General features: G+C 40.0%; 1 protein-coding gene and 1 long non-coding RNA gene across 16 annotated transcripts in view; one reads left to right on the top strand and one right to left on the bottom strand.

Moving 5' to 3' along the window:
* LOC310690036 overlaps positions 1–25,301 on the top strand; it is a 32,737-nt gene extending 7,436 nt beyond the window's left edge. For both annotated transcript variants that reach the window (XR_014517816.1, XR_014517817.1), the window contains 2 exons: positions 23,992–24,079; positions 25,163–25,301. This is a non-coding gene — a long non-coding RNA (uncharacterized lncRNA). The remainder of the gene's footprint in view (positions 1–23,991; positions 24,080–25,162) is intronic.
* Positions 8,317–26,116, bottom strand: part of PLCL2 (phospholipase C like 2) — a 148,970-nt gene continuing 131,170 nt past the window's right edge. For 12 of the 14 annotated variants that reach the window (XM_083467878.1, XM_083467874.1, XM_083467875.1 and 9 more), the window contains 3 exons: positions 17,716–17,791; positions 14,436–14,545; positions 8,561–9,612 (listed from right to left, as the gene is read on the bottom strand). In XM_083467878.1, coding sequence (XP_083324004.1) covers positions 9,433–9,612; positions 14,436–14,545; positions 17,716–17,791 — 366 coding nt within the window. In that variant the 3' untranslated portion in view covers positions 8,561–9,432. Of the gene's footprint in view, positions 8,517–8,560; positions 9,613–14,435; positions 14,546–17,715; positions 17,792–26,116 lie in introns of those variants that run through there. The other 2 variants (XM_083467873.1, XM_083467872.1) reach the window with 1 other exon arrangement.

Here is a 26,116-nt window from a genome sequence, read left to right as displayed (position 1 = left end):
CCTTGTTTGACAGGTGGGTTGAATTTGGGTATTAGGCCAGCAAGCCACCAAGAGTCTAGAAGAGCAGAGTTTTTTTCAGTTCCAGCACCTCTCCAGTGCTCACCAGTGCCATTCTAAGAGAATGAGGGAGGCGTTCATGGTGAGTCCTGACACCCCTTTTTCTAGAAAAATAGCACTGTGGAAGAGTATATAAATCTCTCAGGTGGGGTCTGACCCCTGAGGGTTCATTGTAGGCCCTGACATAGCTCAGCTGGTAGAGCATGGGTAGGCAAACTTAGGCCCGGGGGCCGGATCTGGCCCAGTTGCCTTCTAAATCCAGCCCGCAGACGGTCCAGGAATCAGCGTGTTTTTACATGAGTAGAATGTGTCCTTTTATTTAAAATGCATCTCTGGGTTATTTGTGGGGCATAGGAATTCGTTCATTATTTTTTTTCAAAATATAGTCCGGCCCCCCACAAGGTCTGAGGGACAGTGGAGCAGCCCCCTGCTGAAAAAGTTTGCTGACCCCTGTGGTAGAGGATGAGGCTCTTAATCTCAAGGTTATGGGTTCAAGTCCCATGTTGGGTGAAAGATTTCTGCATTGCAGGGGGCTGGACTGGAGAGGATCCTCGTGGTCCTTCCAGCTCTGCTTTTGTGAAAGGGTGCAACAAACAGGCCAGCTGGAATCTTCCTGTTACTGATCACTGGAGCGCAGGATAACTGAACGGGGAAGTGTTTTATCTTGTTCATGCTATGTTAGTTTGCTTGAAGTCTGTTTTTCTTGTGCTGTGTTTAAGCCTGCTATTTAATGAAAGCAATGTAATGTCCCTGAAAAAAAGAAGTAAAAAAGCTATTGCATTTGGCAAAAACATCATTGCACCCTGTATGTGTGGAATGTTGGGTTATCTTCCTCATTGTTTGAAAGCTTTCCTTTTCTCCATAAGCATTTGATTCTGTTCTTGTTTAATGCATCTAATATATGGTGCTGCTGTTTGTGGTTTTGCTGCTCCTTTTAGTTAGTTAATTTGTGTTTTAATGGTTGGGTTATTTTTGCTTTTAGTTTTGCTTTTATATTTGTAAGCCTCTTTGAGCAACTTCTTGGTGGATGGGGAAAGTGGGGCATATACCCATTAACCAAAAATAGCTAAATTCATATTTGACTATCATCCTGCATATCTTCATAATGTCGTGCTTTCTTGTTGTTGTTTCTGGAAATAATACAAGGTGGTGTAGCATTATTAAACAAGCATTTGCGGGGGGGGGATAAGTAGCTTTTAATTGTATATTTTATGAAACAAGGGAGATTTAGTACAAAAATTGATTGTTTCAGTTTTTCATAGCAATAGAAATGATTAAAAAAACCCATCTATACAGATCAGAGAAATGTTTTCAGGGAAGGAGAAGAGATAGCAAACTATGACAGATGCTAAATGTTAATCCTTCATCCAGTCTAGAAAATTGTAGGAAAGTAATAGAATACCTGGAAATTTTGTGCCATATGGAAGAAGTTGGAGGCAGAAGGAGACTGACCTGATCTTTCAGTGATATTTATGTTAAAATGTATTGGGAAGACCTAGACGTATGCAATTCAGATGAATTTTTAAAATGAAAATGAATTGAGAAATTAAAACAAAAATTTGCACACCTTTTAGTAAAGAATTTTAGCCTCTTGCAACTTGAACAAACAGTACCTAATTGACACAAACTCTGCTGTGTTATTGAAATTAAAGGTTTTAGTTTGTTCATATTTCCTGGCAGACCGATTTAACTCTGTTCTTTTGGGATTTATTTATGTTTAAGTGGGTTGTAATTGTGCTGTGCTTTGTGATGCCTTCTGAGCACTAAAGTCAAGTCATCCTGTACTATATTTGAAACTGATTTACTAGCTGAACATCATTACACAACGTAAACACCATTAATCATGGTAGATAAATGTAAACATCTAGCAGGTCTTGCCTCTGTCCGGTTGTAATTCACATTGCCCTAAAGCTAAGTGGTCACTAATTTAATTCAGACTGAAATTGGTTGCCAACTATGTCACTGCATTATTCAACCTTTTTAGAAATAGTGTATTACACTGAAGCTGGCTGGAAAATTACCCTGAGGTATGCTGCTTCAGTCTAAAGAATCGCACACACTACTAACATTTTGGGAGCTGTAGTTCTTTAAGGGTACTAACGCCCCTGTTCCTCTCACAGAGCTTCATTACTCAGAGTAGCTTAACACTCAATTCATCTTTCATAAAACTCCAGGAATTATAGTTCTGTGGTTTTCTAACAACACTCAACACCCTTAAACTGCAACTCCCAGAATTCTTTGGGAGAATCCATAACTGTTTAAAGTGGTATCATAGTTCTTTAAATGTACGGTGTGATTGTGGTCTGGTCATGATTACCGGTAGCTGGTTATCTCTGTGTTCTTATCAGCTATGAGTTCTTATCAGGTGGAATAAAAATAAGATAGATAGATTAGATATAATAAACATTTTAATTTGTGGGTGCTGCTTAGCTGCAAAAATACAGAAGGCCCCCGATGAAAAGTATTTGGTGTTCCAGAAGTGTGTATCTCATCATAGCTAAAATAGGCACATCATGAAATATGTCAGAATTAGATAGCAGCCTCAGCACTGTCACTTTTTGCAGAGCAGGGAGACAAAATAAGCCCCTTTCTCAGTAATTGGTTGCTCTGCTGTACTTATCCCCATTTTCTTACTGCCAAGTCTCATTTGCTCATTTATTCTGTGATTTGGATTGACAGTGGCTCTCCACAGTCATTCTCATTACAGTAGCCCAAGGGGCATAGTGGTCTTACTTAACGTAGGAAGGACTCAGACAGGGAAATGTTGCCTGCTAGAATCCTGCTCAGAAGATTCTGTAGTGCTGATCATGGCATTTGATTCTTTCCTACCTGCTGGTAACTTGCTAGATGAGGCAGCCGGCATGACTGTAGTTCATCGACCATCTTTTGCATGCATCCTTGGAAAAGGACCACAGCTCAGTGGCAGTCTGACCTGGTATAAAGTGGTTTACTACCGGTATTTTAATTTGTTGTGCCTAAAGTAAATGGACAGCTGAGACACAGTTTTCACTGTGTTATGTTTCACATAAGTGGGCAGCACCGGCCCTACCATTGTGAAGCAGCTGCCTCAGGCAGCTGATTGTGGGTGTCAAGAAAGGCAGAACATTGTTACTTGTAGATATTGTTGTACTGTTTCTCTGCCAGGGAAGGGAAAGAGCTGCTTGTGAGACTTATGCTTCCAGTGCCTGCCTTGGCTACATGATGTGGGGTTGAGGGGAATTTGGTGTCCTGCCTCAGACAGCAAAATGTCATGGGATGACCCTGGCTGGTGCTACGGATAAACATTCTGTGCACTCCACATCATATGCAGACACCTTCGTCATGTGGGTTGTGTCCATTTGTGTTTAGACCTAGGCTTCCAACCATGCCCTTTCTTGCTTCCAGACTCTGCATGTGATTGGGCTTTCTGAATGGTGAATGAATGCATATGTGGTGAGGTGCATAGGCATGCTTACATAGGCTGGTTCTTTACCTGCTACCAGAGTCTTTACAACATTAATGCATTCACAAGCATATTTAGCACATACGTGCAGATTTTGGAAGGTATGTGCTGCTTGACTGAGAGCGGAAAGGGCCGGGTGCGAAAATGAGAAAGACATTTCACTTAATCCTGTGGCGGAAAGCAGGGCTTGTGAGCCTTTGTACTTGTCACTAGTCATAAAAAACAATATCCTTCATGGCTTGTGCTTAATTCATTACCATTTCAATATGAAAAAGGGCTCCATCCCTTGCAAGCCTTTTATCCCCTAATTAGATTTTCCTGTTATTGATGCTCTCATAATAATGGCTGCATCTGAATGGAATTTATGCTGTTAGATGACATTTTTTTAAAAAAAAAATTGCACAGAACCAGCGCATAGAGGCACCGTATGTAAAGTGCCACTAACTGCATGTTGTTTCCCTGATAAGCTCTCTGCCTGTCTCTCTCTCTCTCTCTCTCTCTCTCTCTCTCTCTCTCTCTCACACACACACACACACACACACACACACACACACACACACCTCTCAACCATCTAATGTTGTGACATCTGTGGCATTTAAATGTCTTACTATGAAATGTTGCTCTCCCCCCCCCTTCAAGTACAAAACCCTTTAACACTGAGGCAAATCGTGCTCAGCAGAGAACGCGAATGCGTGCGTCGGAGTGATTTAGAGGACACTGTATTTCCAATGATGTCATTGTAAATGAGGCTGAGCAGTTCAGCTGAAAACACCCATCTGAAAGCCAAGACCTTTCTGGCGGTGGAAATTGCTCAGAAGCTGCTCAGGGCTTTACCCACATCCAGTAGATTAGGGATGGGGAGTCTGTGGCCCTCTGAATGTCACTGGACTACAATTCCCATCAGCCCCAGCCAGCATGGCCAATGGGAAAAGATGATGGGAGTTATAGTCAAACAACTTCTGTAGGCCTGCAGCTCTGTGGTAGATACATTGAGTTGCTGTTGCATTTTATCAACAGACAAGCCTTCTGACATAGTGTGTTTGTTGCATTAGTGGCATTTAGTTGTCCAGACTTGTTGGTGGTCTACAACAAATAAAAGAAAAGCAACCAACTGGGTCTTTAATGTATGCACACAGCTGGTGAGTGGCCTGATAAAAATGTGGTTTATTCTGCAAAAAGTGGCATCTAACCACTAACTGAATTTCTTCATATTAACACATCTAAGCTGGTACCGTTGTTTGTCAGGAAATCATTTACTAGCCTTGTGTTGTCCAAGTGACCACAAAACAATAGGGTATCTTGTAGTTCTTTAAAAAGTTTCCAAGTAGTTCTATCCGAGGAGGGTGCAATGGCGTGCCAAATTATTATTATTAAATAGTAAATAATAATAGGGGGATAATGATATTCAGCATTAGCCATACTCAGAGCAGACACACTGGAATCAACATAATGTAAGTCCATTTATTTCAGTGTGACTGCTTGGAGTATGACAAATGTTGAATATTGCCCATAATTAAGAATTAGTCCTAGTTTCCTTAGAAGTATCTAGGCCTGTGTTTTGAACAGCGACAAATCTCAGCACTGCCATTCTATAAATGATGACCAGCACCATGGTTTTCAGCCAAATTGGAACACAGCAATTACGTGCTGAAAAGCTCTAATGCCTTATACAGATTTATTTGGTCCATCTATGTCAGTATTTTTTTACAGAGATTGGCAATGGTTTCGGACAGACCACTTGATGCAGCCATACCTGGAAAAGCCAGGGGTTGAACCTGAGGTCTCCTATGTGCAAAGTATTGAGCTGAAGCCCCAAAATTCCATCCAGTTGTGAGCGCCTCATGCCATTTAGCCGAATGAAAAGTCTTATCCACCATTTAGCAGTGGTATCCTGAGTCGGGCTCAACATGTTAAATTTGATTTGGCCAATACTGGTTTGTTTAGCTGCAAGAGCAAGTTTTGACTGATTTATCATAGAATGATTGACATCATTAGGCTAAATAGCTCAGCACAACTGCTGAGGATGATTTTGTTTTAACGTGATGTAACCTTTCCCAACCCAATATCCATTTGAAGTGTTTCAATTAAATGAATAAGCCTGTGTGAAAGAAAACGGGCACTTGCCTTTTAAAAACCATGTAAAGGGAGTTTTAAGTGATTCAGCAGAAAGCTGTTGCTGAGGGCCACTATACTGATAGAAGTATTTGGTGTATTATACTCTTTGCAGAAATCAGGATACATTGGGCAGTGTTGCAAGAACAGCCCAAGGTAATTCAAATGTCTGTGCTTCACCATCAGATAACTTACATGGTTATATGATAGCATGCTAGTGTGGAGTGGTTATCTCAGATCAGCTCTTACAGAGAGCCTTGTAATCATGTGATACCCGCTGGTGGAGACAAGTTTATCAAGTGAAACCCAGAGCGTGTCATAAGTACCACCTCACTTCATCAGAGAAAATTGGATTCCACTTTAATTGGATAGAGTATTGATAAGTGTTTCACTTCCAATGTAAGGATTTTTTTTTTAACTGCTTCAGAGTGGGGTGGGAGGAAGCTCCACATCTTTAACCCAGGGTGTATCAGGTTGTCAGTTCAATAGCGGGAGCCATAGAAGTAAATTTGACTCATACAATGCTAGGACAACCTAGCCATTTTTGTCACTTTCATCATTGTCTTGAATACGAAATATATCAGCAGGTTCACATTGTCAAATCACACCAACATTAAAAACAACAAACTGCACTTGCTGTTGAATTCCCTTTTCTACACAAATATTAATAGTTGCCAATGCATTGGGTCACCCTATGCAGCATGGACATATGAAATAAACCTAGGCCAATGTATCGTGCAAGTTCCCATGTAACTGCAAATGCCCTTTAATTTTTTGCAAAATAAAACGGCTTCTAATATCATGCTCCCCGATCCAGTAAATTGCTCCAGGTGCAGCTGCTCCCCTGTCCATCCCATAATGACAATGAATTGTTCCTTAAGCAACATTAAGAGCACTTCACAGCAAGCCCTGTCTTTAACAAGGGTTGCCAGCTGTCTCGTTTTCCACATGGTATCTCACTTTGGAGACTTTTTCTATCTTCCTTCAAGCAAGGGCCAATTATTTGTCCCCTACGCAGAGGCTAAGGGACAAATCAGGTTGCTGCCTGCACAACTTTGGGGCCTTTTGGGGGGCACTGTGAACAAGTCTTTCTGACATCAGTTGGAAATGTCCATCAGACATTTCTCCATTTTTTTTCTCAGCTTATTAATAAGGCAGGTGCAGGGAGGCACTGGAATAAAATTGGAGCTCCTGTGACATTGGTCCTCATGCACATTGTGGCAGGTAAGAATGGTAGGATATGGCATTAGTTTGGGTAACTAAACTTGACTGAAGAAGCCATGATTTGGCCTGGTTCTTGAGCAGAGAGGCCCATAATTCCCTGTTCTCAAGCAAAAAGTTCTTCATCCCTCTGCCATTCCTGTTTAGTCTTGTTAGAGACTGTCCTTTCCTCGGTTGGTGCACCCAGTACCATGCGATCAGCAAATGCCAATAGATGTGACTCTGTCATATTTCCATGGGCTCAGGCAGCTGAGCCAATGAGGAGCCAATGAGCCAAGTCACCAGCACAAACTGCAGAAAGATGTTGTGCCAGTTATGTTTTTGCTCTGGGAGGCAGTGCAGTGCAGAGGAAGGGACGCCACAAATGAGATTGCAACATGAAAGGAAACCATTGCACTTTACTCTTGCTGTGCTTAAGTTTTAAGGAAGAGGTTTCTTTTTGTGAAGAAAACAAAACCAGATGAGGCACAGGCAGGAAGCAGAACTTCCCGGTGATTTTAGGTGTGTTTTGACGGCTTGATATTGCACTGGTAGGCTTATCTATATCTTTAAAGGTGTTTGGAAGGCAACTGGAGGACAGCAACATGCAATGATAAGGCTGCTAGCTCACTGAGCAAGAAGGTATCGTCTATCCCAGCATAGTTTAAGATAAGTAGAACACAGATAGCCCTTCTTTAGTTCCACAACTTGATACCGTTTCATCCACTGGACTTGAAAGGGGCGTTGAATTTGCACAACCACAAGACTAACACAACTGTAGTCTTTGCTTAAGTGGCGACCCACAGTTCAGAGGCTAGAGGCCTATTTAAATGCCATCCCTTACCCCCATCTCTCTCGTGAAAAGGGAAGTGAGCTGTTCTGCTGGTTGCACCTCTTATCTGGCCACACCCAGGCTGTGCCCGTCTCCACCCATTCAGCAGAGAACTGGCAAAGAAAAAGTGTCCAGGGGAAACATCTCTTGGTGGCAACAAAATTGGTGAACCGATTCTGCAGATGCAAAGTTAATGCAATCTACTCTGTATAGCCTTTCACTATAGGACTGCCTCTAGTATTGTTACTGGCTGATCCACTGTTCAGGTGGTAGTCCTGATTCATTGCTTAATGCTTCAGCCTACAACATTGCAGCTATTTATACTTGAACCTAGGGCTTCTTTCAGCTGGAACTCAGCAGAACTCAGTTCTGGCACCTCTCAGATGGGCGCCATTGCCATGATTAAAAGAACAGAACATTTTCCCAGAAAAATAGCACTGCTTGAACTGAAATCATTTGAGTAAGAAATCCTAACTGTGTTGCTTAAATGGTGTATCTCTTATTGAGAAGGCTTTGCTGGAAGGGAATGGTGTTTCTGAGGTGCACAGAACATTTTGGATCAAGCTTGTCTTATCCGCTGAGCATGGTAAGCACTCACTTGATTATCTTGTCTCTAACAAAATTAGGGTTGACGCTGGCACTCAACAAAAAGACAATTTAAATCTCTTAAAACTGACTTCATTTGCTTCAAATTTATTGCACCTTGTGATGTCGTACCCCATTTTATTATTTTTAGCAGAAACATTAGGAGGCAGATCTTGGTTTGTATATTCAGCTTACAGTGAGTATGAAATTTCGAAAAACAAATCCATGTTAAAACCACGTAATGGGAAGATTGATGGATCTGGAAGTTTAAAAAGGCTATTTAAAAACCTGAAACAAAACAAAAATTGAATTTCAGTTTTAGGCCAATAACATGAGAATTGTATCATAAAACATTTTAATGTGAATTACTTCTTCACTTCCACAAAATGATAAAACTATGTACAGTATTTTGTTTGCAGTTTGGTCACTTTTACATTAGCTGTAGACATCTGCAGATGTTCTTAGGTGGAAATAGGTATATGCACCTTACTCAGGCATTTAATGGCTGACTGATTGCACATGTTCCTTCTATGCAACGGCTCTCCCACAGTGCACTGTGCCAGGAGTAAGCACTTTGTATTTACATTCCCCTTTTTATTTATGGCTCAACAACAAAAAAAGAAAACCAAAAGAGTAGCACTTTCAAAGCTGAACACTGCCAAGTATCTTCATCATAGAATTTTGCTTAATCTGTGCATTTGCTTACATTTTCAGCCCTGATTTTTAAGTTAGATGTGCAACAACAGGCCTAACACAACAAACTATTATAGAACTGCACTGCTCCTAAATCAAGGAATCACTGCACACCTAGATTTTCCCCAAAAATCAAGGCACTTTTCTGAGCAATGACAAAAGCTCCTTCCCTTGCCATTATAACATATTTCCAGTCAGGAAAACCAATTTGTTTTTCTGTTAAATGACAATGATATTTTTCTGCACAAGATTATTGAATCGTGACATCTTTTACACATATACAGAGTGTTTTAGCCAGCAATATTATTCCCATGTTAGAACAATTCAGTTGCCTCTGCACCCAGAATTGCTATGTACATTCACAGTTTTCATGGATAGTAATTAGCTTCTCCAGTTGTGCTTTTAAAATTCCAGGATTTCCCCTCCCACTAGTAGTAAGTGCAAAGCAAAATGTCTTGTGCAGCTACAATGGTTGCAGAGTTATAAACTCCAAAATAATGAGAATGTTCTTTCATTCTCCATTTTCTTCACCCGCCTTTTCAGGTATAGCCTCCAGGCTTCGACGGGGCTTTGAACCCTCGGCTGTTTCTGATCCTGGCTTATTCAGTCCACATGAAACAGTAGCATAGTGGATTTGCTTTAGGTTCTCCAGGGCTTTGTTCTTAGCATCTTTGAGAAGATCAGCCTGCCCCTGTTAAGAACAAAAGCAGTCGCAGCTATCAATAATGAGACCATTTTCTAGACTTGATTTATTGTACCACAGCCTAGTTCATGAAGATGAAAACCAGATTACTTTGAGCTAAGACACACACACACTGGATTGAACTGCATTCAACTGGCTGGATGCATTTAAAAGACAATATTTCCCACCAAACAATTCTGGGCAAATAACTTTTGCTAAGAGTTTTATTGTTGTGGATGGAATCCAAGAGCCATCAGGAGTTTATTATTCATTGTGATCCAGCAACTGCAGTGCTTTTATACTGAGCTGCTTTGTAACATTCAGAGTTAGGAAGAGAGTGCCCAGGGATAGCAGCTACCTTTTAAAAAAGAAAGATGCATGTGTGTGCATGATCACAGGCTTCAGGTTATTTTCAGTTTCATTGGCCAGCGCTCCAGGCATAGGCAGGAGAGCCCTGTTCTGAACTGGAGTTCCAATAAGTGGTTTTTGCATTGGCTGAATGGCTTATGGGAGCAGTGCTTGTATGTAAAGAAAATGAGCATATAGGAAGGGTTGGGTGATACAATAATCACATTCTTTCATTAGCAACTCCTTTGGAGCTGTTGGTGGGATGGCAGCATAGTCCTTTCGTAAGCGTAAGGAAAACTGCTTCTAAGACAATTCTCCCGACTTTCTCTGGAGGGTGGAATCCTTTGCAGAGCAGAAAACCACAAGTCTGGCAAAGTTCCAGACCTTGAGGATAAGGCAGACACTGCATTCTTCTAAGAAAAGCAGCTTGGACCATAAAATCATGGTCCAAGAATACAGAGCAAATCTTATAGAACTGGGAAAGACACCACTAGCTGAATAATAAAACAGAAAGACCAAAACCCCTATGAACATTCATATGACAACGTTGAGTTTTTTTCTGTAGGGAAGAACATCTATTCATTGGACTCTGGCTTCAGTGGCAATCTTTAATCTGTCAAAACAAAACTGGTATTCTTTTAAAATTCCCATGAAAAAGGAAACAAAGAAAGATACATGAAACATTATATGGCAGAGCAGATGAATCATACGTACGTTATCACAAATGTTTCTATGAACTTCAGCACAGAATCATTTATTTAGTTCATGTTGTTTTCACTTTGGTTTGTTTAAATCTAAGCTAATCTAGGCTGACTCTTGCTAAAATAAACCGAGTGAATTAAATGCTGGGTGCAATTTTCAGAGCGCTTCCAACTGCAGCCCAACTGAAGCAGTTTTAGCTGCCTTGTCTGCTTATCTGTTACTTGTAAATAAAGTGAGCTATAACTGACAGAAAATTCAGAAGCTGCTAGCAACTGCAGAGGAACCCCAAGCAAAACTCAATACTTGGAATTTTTTTCTCTGCAAAAAGGGCATAGCCAAATCCATCAAAACTCCAAAATAAGTCTTTGATCACAAATGCAAAGCAAATTATTTAAGAAGCTTAAGGCTGATACATGGCTTCCAGAGAACAGTTGCTACTGAGTGAGCTCTGAGGCCTGTTCCTAAAGGTGAGCAAGTTAATTTTAATGGGAAATAATTTAATAACACTTTCCACAAATGGCATATTCACTGCCCCATAAGGACACTGTGATCGGCTAATGGAATCTGGCTAGTTTCTTCAAGGCTGATAATTATTGGCTTGTGGTAACACAGAGCAGACTCTCTTACTGGTAACACCAGTGCTTGTGGAAGACTCTCCCTACTGAAATACAAGACTCCCTAAAAATGTTGACATTTCGCCAGCTCCCTAAAAATGCGCTTGTTTAGGCAAACATTTCCCTGAATTGAACTTGTGGTTTGTTTTTAAACTGTTTGAATTGTTCATTTGCTTTACGTACATTTTAATTAAGGATGTTTTAACATTATTGTGTATTTTAATTTTGGCTTGATTTTATAGTTGTAAATGGCTTATATGCCAAAATTGCTTCCAAGAGGTAAATTGATAAATAAAATGTTGCTTTCTGAAATATTACTAGTAAATGAATTGTTTCATAGGGTCCTGAATTTGCTAGTTTTTGTATCTTAGGAGGGCAAACAGCAAGAGTTTTCTTAAGATGACTTGTTCACTTTGTTCATCCCTCCACAGGTGCTTCGTAAGTGCAGCACTAGAGGCCAGGAAAGATGGGCTGCTTTGCTGAGATGTGTGGGAGGGAATTAAGATGAGGTTTACAGTTTGTATGTTGGATGTGTTTCTACAATAGAATTCTATGACAAGTTAGTGAGTGGGAAGAATGAAGCTGAGAGGAGGTGAGATGAAACTGTATTTTTGAAAACCTGAAAGAAAGCTTTCAAAAGTGTGTGGGAGAGAGAGAGTGCCATGAAATGTGATGTCGTTAAAATAGATTCCAGAGTTTAGTGCAGAGATGAGTTATTCGGTGGGCAAATGGAACCTTTATCTGTTTGGGGAAGAAAGACAGGGAATGAATTACAGGCAGGCAGCTGCACTAACTTTGCCACTTCTTCCATTTTGCTGAATGGAAAACATTGCTGAGAACAAATGGAAACAACTCTGCATTTTAATTGTCTACTCCATATGAAAAAAGGCTTTGTTTATTATATGATTTTAAATTCATGCAAAATGTAAAGCAAAAATGTTAAGATGGAGTTAAGCCTAGAGAAGTGTGAAGCAAACATATGCAGCGCCTAAAAAAGAAAAGATGTTAATACTTTCCCTCCTGTGTACCTCATTAAGTACCATTGATACTTTTCAAAAGAGCGGCAAAGTATTTAATTTTCTCTTCCTAACTGCATTAATGTTAATTCAGCTGCTTCCTTTCAAAGAAGTAAACAGATTTCTAATAGCTTCACGGAGCCTCTTTAGAGCCGTAGCCACTTCACATAAAAATCGGTTTTAATGATGCCAAGTTATAGTCTGACAACGGGGGATTCTGATATCACTAGAATGTTTTTTTTAAAGAAAACATCAAAACAGGAACACAACAACATTGGCAAATGTTCTTTTAAATAACTGTTTTAAAGAAACAAAAAGTGCAATGATCTTTGATGTCTATCATTTCCCCATCTCAAATATGGCCATGCAAAGGTCTAAATCAACTAGTAAACCACCATGCTTATTCAAGGGGGTGCAGCATAATCAGTATGTTTAATCGCCTCTTGAGGTTACTGAGGTGTGGATATAGCAATGAGGTTCAACCATGAAGCTTATGGCCATGGCCATAATGGTCTCTAAGTGTAATTTACTTCACATCGCTGTTGACAACCTCATTTTATTTGCACAAGTTCCATGTGTCAAAGGGCAGGGTCTAAATATGACACAACGTATATCCCCAGGCCATTGATTCCATGTGCCAGTGGCCTTTATTTTAGACATGTGATCTTTTACAGGGAAGTAGCGGCCTTTGTGCACAAGGCAGCTGAAAAGGTTAAAGAAGAGTTACGTTGAGGGTTGATACTAAGGTTGCGCCATGAATGCAAAGGAGACTTCAGGAATTGCTTGCTTAGAAAATCCTGAAGATTATCTGTAGTTCTTCATCCTTGCAGATTAGTGCTACTTCACAAGTGCACCTGACACCTAGGAGCCCCTGTCCCCAATAGGGCCTCTGCCCACACTTATTTTCACTGCATTGCATTCATTTCATCACTTTTCCATAATCTCCAGCTAAGAAGGTCAAACACATCAATAATAATAATATAATAAATTTTATTTATATCCCACCCTCCCTGGCCAGAGCCGGGCTCAGGGCGGCCAACACCAGTAAAATCACAATAAAAATATAACGGGGGGCCAATTTAAAAGGCAATTTAAAATGCAACCTCATTTTAAAAGTAGCCCATAGATCAAAACCATAAGGGGAGGGAAACATAAGGGTCAGACTGAGTCTAAACCAAAGGCCAGGCGGAACAGATCTGTCTTGCAGGCCCTGCGGAAAGAAGTCATGTCCCACAGGGCCCTCGTCTCTTGTGACAGAACATTCCACCAAGTCGGGGCCAGTACTGAAAAGGCCCTGGCCCTAGTTGAGACCAATCTAACCACCTTGAGACTTGGGACCTCCAAAGTGTTGTCATTTGTGAACCTTAAGGTCCTCCGCGGGGCATACCAGGAGAGGAGGTCCCGTAGGTACGTAGGTCCTAGGCCGCATAGGGCTTTAAAGGTCAAAACCAGCACCCTAAACCTGACCCTGTACTCCACCAGGAACCAGTGCAGCTGGTAAAGCACTGGATGAATGTGATCCTGCGGCAAGGACCCCACAAGGAGCCTCGCCGCAGCATTCTGCACCCGCTGGAGTTTCTGGGTCAGCTTCAAGGGCAGCCCCGTGTAGAGCAAGTTACAGTAATCAAGCCTAGATGTGACCGTCGCATGGATCACTGTGGCCAGATCAGGGCGAGAAAGGTAAGGGACCAACTGATTAATATGGTGGAGATGGAAAAATGCCACCTTTGTGAAAGACCTCTGCTTGAGACCCTGGAGAGTTGCTGCCTGTCACAGAATCTGTTGCTGTTACTCCTGTCAGCCCCAGATATCAAGGCAATGATGGGAGCTGGTAGTCCAGCAACATCTGGAGAACCAGATGTTCTCCACCCTTCATCATCTGTGCAGCTTTTATTCCTATGTCTTTGATGGCTAAAACTAGACAAGTATTCCAGCTGCATCTAACTAATAAAGGGTGATGCTATACTGTTCATATCCAAGACACAAATGTTTCTGTAAATTCAATAAAAGGACAGCATTTCCAAGTATCATCAAACTTTGTATTCAGTAGAACCATACTTGGTATAGTGTAATGTTAATTATCATATTTCTGGTAATGGTCTAAGCATGGTGGTTTACGTTTCAAAAAGTATTCAACTTTAAAAAGACATACCTTTAGGATTGTAATATTCCAGGTAAAGCTCTCCACTGCTTTTTGTAGCTTTCTCTCCTTTAAACCTTCCTTGGCTCCTATACTTTGTAAGTTCTCATGGAACTCCATCGCTGGGGGGAGGAAAAACAAAACAAAAGTGACCTAAGAGAATATGAAGAAAATGAAGTGATAACTTATACAAGAAACCTCTGCCAACTATATATTAAGCCAATGTAAGTCATGTAAGATTTGCTGCAGCACAATGATTAATTTGCTCTAAACTTATGTGAGAGAGAACACAAAATAACAGGGATCACCTCATTTTCACAAGGGTCTAGGGAGGTTCACCTGGTCCTGCCTCTCTTCTTTATCATTGCCTCTGCTAAGCAATACAACATGATAGTGCATTAACTATTTTTGCATTAATACATACTGGATCTGATATGCTTGGTTTCTACCAACTGACAAGGTGTCAGTTAATGATGAAAGCTCATTAATTCTGAAACATAGTGACTTACAAATCATCTTTGCAATTTCAAAAGAGGAAAGCAAATAAAGAAAGGGCAATTTCAGAGCCCTTATAGATGAATAAAATATTTTCCCCTTTAGAACTATTCTTGAAAGTTTCAATGCAGTGTCTTGAAAGGTTCTAAAAGGCAAAATAGTCAAATGGCATGAATGATAAATTGCCTCAGGAAACACACTAGAAGGCTGCCATTTGGCTAAAGAGTATTACTGCTAGAATGAATACTATTGATAAAACTTCATATAAGAAAAAGAAATGAAGTCATAACAAGGAGAGTATCTTTCTGATGCAAAGAAACAGAATAATAGCTCTATGCAGATGGCTTCACCTGGTTGATGAGCTGAGGATACCACTTTAAGACACTGAGAAATCACTTTTTTAAATACTATGCATAAAAGTATTAACTTGTCAGGGAGATGACTAGGCTACAGTTGTTCTACCTCACCTTCTAGTTTTTTTAAATGTGGAATTACTTTGTATGAAAGAGGATTCACTCATGCGAACCTCCATCTGAGGTGGGACAACACAAACGCACATGCCCCTAGAGCAAAGATAAAACTATTGTACATTTTACCTTAAAAAGTTAGTGAGATCTATGTAGACTCATGCATCTGCATAGACCAAGATACACAGAAGGATTTTTAATCCTAAACACAGCCCATGGGAAAATTCCACTGCAAACAAAGTTACACCCCCATGTGTTTATGAGACTAAAAATGCAAGTCAAGGTTGTTGCTTCCTGAAAGAATTTGCAAAATCAGGATGCTATGTCAAAAATCCTCATCTACCTTTCTCTTTACTCCTTCATAAAAGACGACTTGGTCATAATTAAATGCAGTGCAAAAAATATCCAGCAACATTATTATTTTTTGCACAAAACAAACATAAGGATAACTAAACACTGGAGGTTTATCAGCCAGACCAAGGTTACTTATTAATACAAATATTTGATAGGTTAATATTGAACCATATACAGTGGCTTGCTAAATCAGAACCTGAGCCATGGAGCAAGTCAGACTTCACACGCACACCCAATTCAACAATTGCATCCACCTTCCCCAACGCAACTTCAGCACTGGAGGCTTTTGTGTACTGTGGGGCTCCATGCCATAACTACTTGAATCAACAGTTTGCCACATGCCTTACTGAAAATGCCTGGGAATGGAAACAGTCTACATTGTTAGTAGGATCAGACATCCTTTCTATTGCCCATTTATGATGATTGCACATGCAAAAATTTTGCTTCACCTCCAATCTGTGCACATCCAATCTGGTGGAATCCTGTAACTTTTTATACCACAAATAGCTCTGTCAGTCTTTATCTGAGGGTCATGAGTTTTGAGTCCCACGTTGGGTAAAAGGTTCTTGCATCACAGGGAGTTGGACTAGATGGCTCTCATGGTCCCTTCCAACTCTATGTATCTCTGAATCACATTTGTTTTTGTTGTACTTTTGTTAACAAAAGCTATAATCCCTCTTGAGAAAGCATTGCAAAACAAACTAATACAAGACTAATGCACTAGAACATGTTGCAGAAACATCGTAAATCTCAGCCGTCATATGAAGCAGTCCCTAGGAGCTGTATAAGGACCACAACATTCTTCACACTGACACCAAGAAGTGGTCCCTTGAAGGCAGAACACCTCCAAAATGCATGTGCTAATCAGACTGCTTAGTTTGGGTAATAAGTAATTCCACTGATACTTTTAGCAGTGCAATCCTGTGCCTGCCTGCTCTGTCTGCTAAGTTCAATGGGTTCCTACTTAGAGTAGAACCACTTAAATTAATGAACCCAGTTCATGTCCACTAATCTCAAAGGACCCACTCTGATTAGGACTAGTACTGAATACCACCCAATGGGCTTACTGGCAGGTAAAGGGTTAAAGATCACAACCTTCCTAGAAAATTCATCAGGCAGGAAGAAAAAGCTTTTCATGCCGTTTAGACCAACAAAAACATCTTTATATTTTCTTTGTGATAAATGCAATGGTATCAATTACACATTAATTTCCAGCATTTTGATAATTAAATCGTCATCTGTTCCACTCAACTGCAAAAAACGCATTCCTATCTGGTCCTAAAAAATGTAATTACACCTGCAAGACATGTATTACTTTCTGCTTTACAAACAAAACAAAATAGGTAGAAATTAAATGACCTATAATGTGAGATCCTCTGGCTCACAACTGTATATACATTGCTTCCAAATGGCATAAATCCATCCTTAGAGAAACCCTGCCAACACACTATATTTTCACTATTTCATTGTCACATAAAAGATGGAAATAATTGAGACAGGGAAGCTGTATACTATGTATTATAAATATTATATGTGATTTTAAATGCTATTAAACTTCCCTGTCAGGTGGAAGCTGCTCATTTAATTCTTGTTCCAGTTAACGCTTTTAAATTTTGGCATTGGCAGACTGAGGCAAATCTTGATTCTTTTCCGAGTTAAGGCTAATGTGAGACCTTTGGCAAATCACTTGCCTAAACGTTTCACTCAGCCAAAAAGCAAGTTTTTTACTCATTGTAAGTTGAAATAAAAAATGAAAGAATAGAATAATCAGCTGCAATGTTCCATGTATCAAAGAAACATAACTCTCACATAGCTCCTAAAATCTTTAACACAAAAACCAAAAAGTAAGTAATTGAAATTCATCTGTTGAATCATGTTGGTTATATAATACATTGATGTGTGACTATTTTTACACTTTTAGTAGAATATGTTAATCCACTGCAGAAAGCTGAATAAAAGCAGAGTTGTGTCCTTACCTGCTTTTTGGCACTGGGCTATTTTTTCATATACATTATCTGCATTTTCTATCAGAGTCTTGATAGTTTGAATCATCTGTAACAAGAGAATAACTTGAGCAATGAGAAAATGAGCAATGAAAACTAGAAGTCAGAGCACTGGCAAATCCAGACCCACAGCCTGCATGAACTGGCCATTTCTCAGGCAGAACGTATTTCACTACCGGAGCTCTTTTCTTAATTGAAGTTGCTAGAGATTAAAACGGGACAATTGTGGCCTTCCACTTGCAAAGGATAAACTCTGCTACAAGCTGTGGCTCCTTTCTAAACTTTGTATTCTAACAATCTCAGATTACTACACTGCTGGTGACACTACCAGAAGCGTCAAGTTCTGTCCAACCTACGAGCAACACACGCCATGAGGCCTGCTGCCACCCCTGTGAGGCCTGGTGTCGCGAGGCCCAAACCCTCAAGATTGGGGTGGGGCCCTCAGTCCCATCCCAACAGCCTTGAGGGGCTGAAGACACCTCAGCCCTGTGGAGCTGCAGCCTATGGACACTACTGCATTACTTTTTTAAAAAGCTGTTTATTTAGATTTATACCCCACTTTTCTGAGACTCAAAGTACCGTATTTTTCGCATAAATTCGTATAAGATGCAATTTTCCCCTCTTAAAAAGTAAGGGGGAATGTGTGTGCATCTTATGGAGCGAATGCAGACAGGAGGCTTTGCTCAGCGCTCCCTTTAAAGAGCCGCACACACGCTCCGTGCGCTCTTTAAAGGGAGCGCGACTCTTGGGGGAGCCTTCATCCCGCTGCCCTGAAGAGGCTTCACGCGGCTATCCCAGAAGCCAGATCCCTCTTGCTGTTCTGGCTCTGGGAGTCAGAATATATTTTTTTTCTCCTCCAAAAACTAGGTGCGTCTTATGGTCTGGTGCGTCTTATAGAGCAAAAAATATGGTGCCTTTGAAAAGTTCACATATGTTCTAGTAATTTGATCATATGCGAATGTACAAGATTCTATAATAATTGCCTCCCTAAGGAAAACATATTCACAGGGCTGTTATTTGTACTCACTTATTTATTTGCTAATTTGCCAAGTCATCCTTCTTTACTAACAGGCATTTCAAAGTGTCAGAATTTGCCATGTTAATTGTGTCTGAGTGTTTGTGGATTCTACAGATTTAGAGGTGTAGTTATGCAATAAAATGCATAGGCTGCTCCTTTTAGAATACAGTGCTTCCATGAGAACATTCTGTATATATGTTTCGACCCACAAATCCCAGAAGCAATGCTGAACATTGATTTCATGGCTAGAGTTTAAATTGGCCCTGTGTGGATACATAAAAGTCCACAATCCTGAATCTTGCCAAGTATTGCTGGTCGGAACAAAATGCAGTCAAACAGGGCCGAGATCTGTCAAATATTTTCTCACATATCCACTGCCTAGCAAACAGCAAGGCGGCCAGGGAAATGTCACTACCATGGCACTACACTGATGAGTTGAAAGTTTTCACTAAAGAAGGGAACGGCCACAACACTGCAGAAACATCTCCAAGCCAGGTGAGGTCAACTTCATATAGTTTTTTAGGATTATGGAGACTATGAATAGCCCGGTCTCAATTTCTCTCCTTTAAAAATAAGGGGCAAAAGATCATGCAACCCATATAGTTTATAAATAATGCACAGAAAGGCAAATATCTTTAAATTATTTTAAGACTCCTCAAGAAACATTTAATGAAGGCAGCACATTGAATTAGCAGGTGGGGAATTGCACCGTGCCCTGTGCTAGATTGTATATCCTGTGCCCACCAACTGATTTAAAAATTTGGTTCATAAAGTCACAAGTTTAATGATGAAGGGCTTTGAAATGCTTTCAGTAAACCCATTACATCCCACTGATTTCAGTTGGTTTACTCTAAGCATGACAAACTCTGAAGCCAATCCCACCGTTCAGTTAGTGATTATTTTCTGAAGATTCAATACAGCAATAAGTCTTCAATATATAGCAATAAGCAATACCTTATAGCAATATCTTCAGCTGGTTGTCAAGTTAATGTGATCTATCTCCAAAATACAGAAAATCCAATAGCAGAAAGAAATCCTTTGTAATCCTCTTTTTGTTTTCAGATTATCATTTACTCATTATTTCAGTGTCTCACTTTCTGGGTTTTTGGAGCACATTCAAAAACCTGTTTTTCATTACCTCCCCTCAGTGGAGTTAATTTACTTTAGCTTTATTCTCGTTTGTTGCCTTCTTCTGTCATGGTGTATTTTCCTGCTTCACCCTGAAACTACACTCTTCCAGACCAAACTGTCCAATTGGCCCAATCAAATAATGACTAAATAAGCCAGGATATGCACCCACATGCAGCCCCTTTGCTCCTCCTTTGGGGAAAGTGCAGAAACAAGTCACGGAGCCGCAGTTAACCATAGTTTCCAGTGAACTGCAAACTGTGGTTAGTAGCTTCCAAATGAGCTGTGGAAAGGAGCCTAAGAAGGTCCAACCAAAAACAATTCCAATCAGAAAGCGAAATGGGACACATCTTAAAATGTGATAGCATGAAAAGCTTTTAGTGGCAATATGATGGCAATTAAGACATAAGCTTAGTAAAGAGGGGTTTTCTAAAGGACATGCAAAAGAAGTTAAAACAAAAGACAGGTCACTAAGGATGAATACAAAATTGTTTAGTTCAGTCTTGTAGGGCAAAAGCTACTTGCCTTAGGGTTTGATTTTACTTTAGGAATTTCTTTCACCCAATACACTGTTATACTAAAAGTTGAACTAGCAAAGTAGGTCACGTTAAGTGGTTGAATCTGACAAGAAAAAGCAACTTTTAAATAGTCCTAACCTAACACTCAGTATTGATATAAGAAACAGTTATCCAGCCTTTTCTTAGTGTCTATCAGGTCTTTTTTATCACTCTTTTTCCTTTAGAATTCTTTTGTCATTAGAAATACAGAGTTTATTTATTTCCATTTTTCATGGAACTGTGCTAAGAACTCAAAATAAAGAGAACTCGGTGACTGAGCCGCTTGAGTGGTGTATACATGGAGCTGCATTTCAAATGTTACCCAAAACATTAAGATTTTGAGAAAATACGCAGTCCATATTCTGTGGAAATATGGGCACAGCTTTTCTGAAATACATTAACTGGCTTGGAGTCACATCTAGGTATGAGAGCTTCATCAGGACCTGGGAATCCTATCCTAATGACGAGATTGCAGAACTAGAAAATTATGTACAGATTTGCAATGTCTCAAGAAGTTAAGAACATCTTAAGTATTAATCAGGCCCCAGGATCTATACATATATCAAATTGTGATGGTTCCAGCACATCCAGTAAGGGAATTAGGCTAACCCACCAAACAAGGCAACGATTTAACTATGGAGAGATGATTTAAAATACTATTTATCAGATAGTGACACTTGTCAGATCACTTGAAAACAGATACTAATTAAGATCTTACATGGCAGTTTGTAGTCCAACAACATCTGAAGAGCCGCAAGTTACCTGCTCTCGCTATAGATCAATATATGAGTGTGTCCAAACAACTGCAATGTTCTTGGTTTGTTCAACATTTTACAGAGTCGTAGGGCTTCATTTCTGACTCTCCAATCTAACCTAATCTCAAGATTTGTCAGTAGCCTTCATTAAATGCTTTTCCAGAGCTGCAGGCTCACAAGTTGTTACTACAGAAACAGTACTACTTTGGAGAAGGCCACTGATATTATACCTACCGCTCTAGCAAATGTGTAGCATTTCATAACCTCTATAATTATATTGGCAATAACACATAGCATGTAAATAAACTTAATAGCTATTGCCTATCAAAATGTTCTCTGAAACTTTACTTTCTTCGTATACCTTATAATTTCAATGATAACTTCTGGGATTGGTGAAGTACAGACCTTCACTTAAGAGGAGCTTTTTACGTCAACCTCTGTGACAGCACATAGGGAAAAGAACTTGCAAACAAGACGGCAATCAATAGTAACCTCATTACCGACCAGCTGTGGTTAGGCCCAGGCAATCAAAGTCGATTTATAATGAAGTGTAATTGATCTTTCTACTGCTTTAAATGCTGTCCAAAATTGTCATTGTAAGAAAACAAATCTTCTGGGCGTTACTTATGTTTACAATAAAGTACTTGTCATTCATATAAGACTGCATGGACGAGGTTTAAGAAACAGAATTTGTCTGGTGTTCCCAATTGGTCTGAAAACCATGTATTTGTACGTTGTGGACTGCCATGGTGCTATTCATCAATGAAACAAGTAGACAAAGCTTGAAAAGAACTTTACTGACCTCTCTAGAACTGCCTAAAAGCGTTTTCCCTACTTTAACTACTTTTTTTTAAAAAGCCATGCGGGAGAAAGAACCATCTTGTTCTTACAAGTTCTAGCATTTTGAAGGAGAAAAACCTATACTCACTTTCTACACCTGATGCATACATTTTATACACATCTAACATGCTCCCCCCTCACTCATCGTCTTCCCCCTAAACTATAAGTTGCTTTGGGACACTCTTCTGCGTGTGGAAAGTGACAAATCAATAAATAATACATAAAACTAAACTACCACTACTACTACTAATCATTTTATTATTATTTGTATGCCATCCATCTAACTAACTGGGTTGCCCCACCCACTCTGGGTGGCTCCCAAAAGACTTAGCAGGAGGGAACGGGAATTTGAACAAAGTTTTGCCTGCATTTTTTTTTGCTGCAGAATTCCCACTGCCAAACTGGGAAAGCACTGCAGTTTTTAAAAGCAGCATATGTACTTGATATTTGGAATGGTTACATCAAAAACAAAGCAAAACTCTGTCTGCACATGTGGATTCCTCTATCATATCCCCCTTTTGGATCCCAGCTGTCCAGTCCTAGTCACAATTCCTAAGAACTCTTTGGATCCGTCACAAAATATCTCTCAGTGTCACAATGCAATCTAATCTTGGAGGGGGGTCTCATTTCTTTGCATTAAAAGTGTAATAAACATGTTTTTTGTATTATCCCCTTATACCTCATAATTTCATCACCCATTTTATCAGAACTTTTAGCTAAAGGAAAGCATTTTCTTAGGGTTTCAAGGAAATGCAGGACAGTAGGTGTTACTAGTCCCATGGTGAGCGGGATAAACCAATATTGTACAACAATTTTGTCTCATTGCAACTTATCAGTTGCCATAATGAATCTATAGAAGGAACTGAACATAGAACCATGTGTGTTTAATCTAGTTTCGGGGTGGAGCTATGTTCTCAATTCCAGGTTGGTTACAGTCTTCTTGATTCCCAGATTTGAGTGTGCCAAATCCTTCAGTCGTTCAATCGAGTTGCCCAAAAAAGAGTACAGTGGTACCTCAATTTATGAACTTAATCCGTTCCGGAAGTCAGTTCTTAAACCAAGGCGCACTTTCCCTAATGAGGCCTCCTGCCACCGATGCCCTTCCACTGTTCGGATTCCGTTCTTAGACCAAGGTAAAGTTCTCAAACCGGGACACTATTTCCAGTTTTGTGGAGTTTGTAAACCAAATGGTTCTTAAACTGGACTGTTCATAAACCAAGGTACCACTGTATATTAACCAGGGGCCTCATGCTTGTTTCAAGAATGTTACGCGTTCAACTAGATATAGCAATGTTCCTGTTCTGTAACTTATGGTTCTAGCATCTCTCCACTTACTATAAATACTATAAATACATCCAAATGTGGATTCAGGCTCAACTCCCAACTGAAATAATTTGCAATTTCTCCATTAGTCCACATAAGAATAGCCTGGGGGGAAATTCCCAAATGCAAACCCAACCATTTGCATGCAATAATGTATACTGAATTTTTAAAAAATTGTATTGTGCTTTATATTTTTATGAGGAAAATGTATAATCTAACAACTATCCAGGGACATCTTAATTAACTGAAAATACTTGCTCACTTGACACTAGTTCTTTAATAATTATAAGTTTCTCCTTTAACACAGAACACATTTTCATTCTATAATGCCTCAATTCCCTGTAGTATTTTGTCATTTTAAATTACTCTGATATTGGCTAGCATTTTTACTGGAGAGAGCTTACACCCTTGTGTAGGTTAATGAACAAATATATTGAGCTCCCTAGTTACTCATTGTGCAAAAATAAATTTAAAATACTAAACTAGAGAGAGGATTACTTCAGTTACCAGTGTAAATGTTTGCTCTAATTTTTATGGTAAGGGAGGTATTTCTGACAAAGAAATGTTAAATATTAAATTAGTATATTTATCTGAGATGGGATTGACCCAGGAACTGTTGTACTTTCAGAAACATCCATGAAAACCACGAAGCATACTGAGAATGAAGAAAACAATGTAAATCAGAGATAGCCCATGCACTCACCATGGAAACCAAGGTTTGTTTTTAAAACATTCCATAAGGAAATGCCCATGTTTTCACTCTAGTGCAGAGCAAAGGCTGCAGCATGTTAAAACACAAGTTATAAACTAGCTATGCAGCACAAAAGTAAAAGGGTTTCTATTCTTATTTAATTTAAGAAGAGTTCGACATAACTCTACCATAAACATCACTATGATTTACATGCAATACCTATACATTTGCAGCATTGCTTGCCAATAGAGGCTTTCCTTGCCCCTTACATATATACATATCCTACCAAATCATGTTCTCTTGACCAATTCCTAATGACATATTGCAATGCTTCCTGTGACATACGAAAAACGACAAGTATAGTTTTATAGCAGCAACGTTTAACTTTCAACGTGGAGCCCTTTGCTGCTAAGTTTTGAAATAGCTTTTGTACTAAGTTTCCTATGACATTTCTTGTCTGAAACTGAACTTTGCTCCTAAAAGCTAGGCAAATGTGCACCTACTGTATTATAGTTTCAAGCAGTTTCTAGTCTCAACAAAATGCTTAGAACAATTAATATTCCAAGTGCAAAGTTTAAAGAGATTGCTTGCATGTTGCAAATATATCCTCATCCCTATCTGAGCCCCGTCATCAGCTCCTGGTAAAGGTAATGGTGGAAATGCAACTTTGTCTATCTGTCCACTAACAAAAGGAAATGGTTAGCAGAATGGGGAAAGGGAAGCCAGTTTTGCCAACTTCCCCTCCACCCCACAGCTTCTGCAACCATCATCACCCCATCTGCTCTGCAGGTTCCCTCATGCCCCTGAAACAGAACAGTATCATGGATCAGATGGTTCTACAAGAAGACCATAAGCTCTTCTTAGTGTCTTAATGTGAAAATGGAATGAGCTACTCTCAAAGTCCATTTGTTCAATAAAGACAGGACTCACTGAGAAGGGAACCAAGTTTGGGGAAATATAATGGGAGATGTTTCATTTTAGCTTGCTAAGTAACAGTTCTCGAGTGTTTCCCTTTTCCATGTTCCAGAGGCTGTATAATTTAATAGATATAATTGTATTTGCTAGGTAGTCTAAGCATTAAAATATTCACATTTTTTATGAATTTCAGGATACATCTAGCTTTAAAACACATTTTCTGAAACCTATACAAGGTGTTAAAGCTTGCTTGCTGTTGTTAAGTGACCACAGCTGCCCAAATTCTGGTAGCACAAAAGTGGAGAACAGACAAAGTACCATCACAAGAAGAACGAATACCGTATTTTTTGCTCTATAGGACGCACTTTTTCCCCTTCAAAAATGAATCCTATGGAGCGAAGACGGCATAGCCCCGCAACCCTCTCCCGGCTGGAGAGGTGACACGCGGCTATGGCAGGAGCCTCTATAGCCGTGCGCCATCTCTCTTGCCGGGAGAGCGCGCGTGGGGCTAAAGAAGCCCCGCATACCCTCTCCCGGCTGGAGAGGTGACACGCGACTATGGCAGCAGCCTCTCCACTGCGCCTTTCCGCTGCTCCCTGACCTGCTCTTTGGGGCTGGTGGTGGGCTTCCCCCCGCCAGCCCCAAAGAGCAGGTCAAAAGGAACCTGAAGCCTGGAGAGCGAGAGGGGTCAGTGCACACCAACCCCTCTCGCTCTCCAGGCTTCCAAGGTAGCCGCCTTGTTTTAGAGCGGGAAAACAAGAGGGGGAAAATTCTCCTCCTCTCTGCGCAGCGCCTCCTGCCGCTTCGCTGAAGGGGCGGCTGGTCAGAGGGGGAAAAATTTTTTTTCTTGTTCTCCCCCCCTCTAAAACAAGGTGCGTCCTATTGTCTGGTGCGTCCTATGGTGCGAAAAATATGGTATATAGAACTTGCCAGCATGACAAATAGAGTAAGAAATAAAGATGATAAAATTTTAAAGAGGACTGGACATTATATATAGATTATATGGAAAAATATTGTAACAAGAAAATAATCATAACAGGCTGACAAAAATACTCAGCAGTAGAGGTTACAATGTGGGATAATATAAGGTAATGAAAACAACTTAGTAGAGTAAGATAACACAGTGGAAAAGATAGCAGTTAGGAAA

This window comes from Podarcis liolepis, assembly GCF_965112155.1.
Source record: "Podarcis liolepis genome assembly, chromosome: 12".
NCBI classification, from domain to species: Eukaryota; Metazoa; Chordata; class Lepidosauria; order Squamata; family Lacertidae; genus Podarcis; species Podarcis liolepis.
The sequence above is the reverse complement of the archived record's forward strand: the minus strand, read 5'-3'. Positions and strand labels throughout refer to the sequence as shown.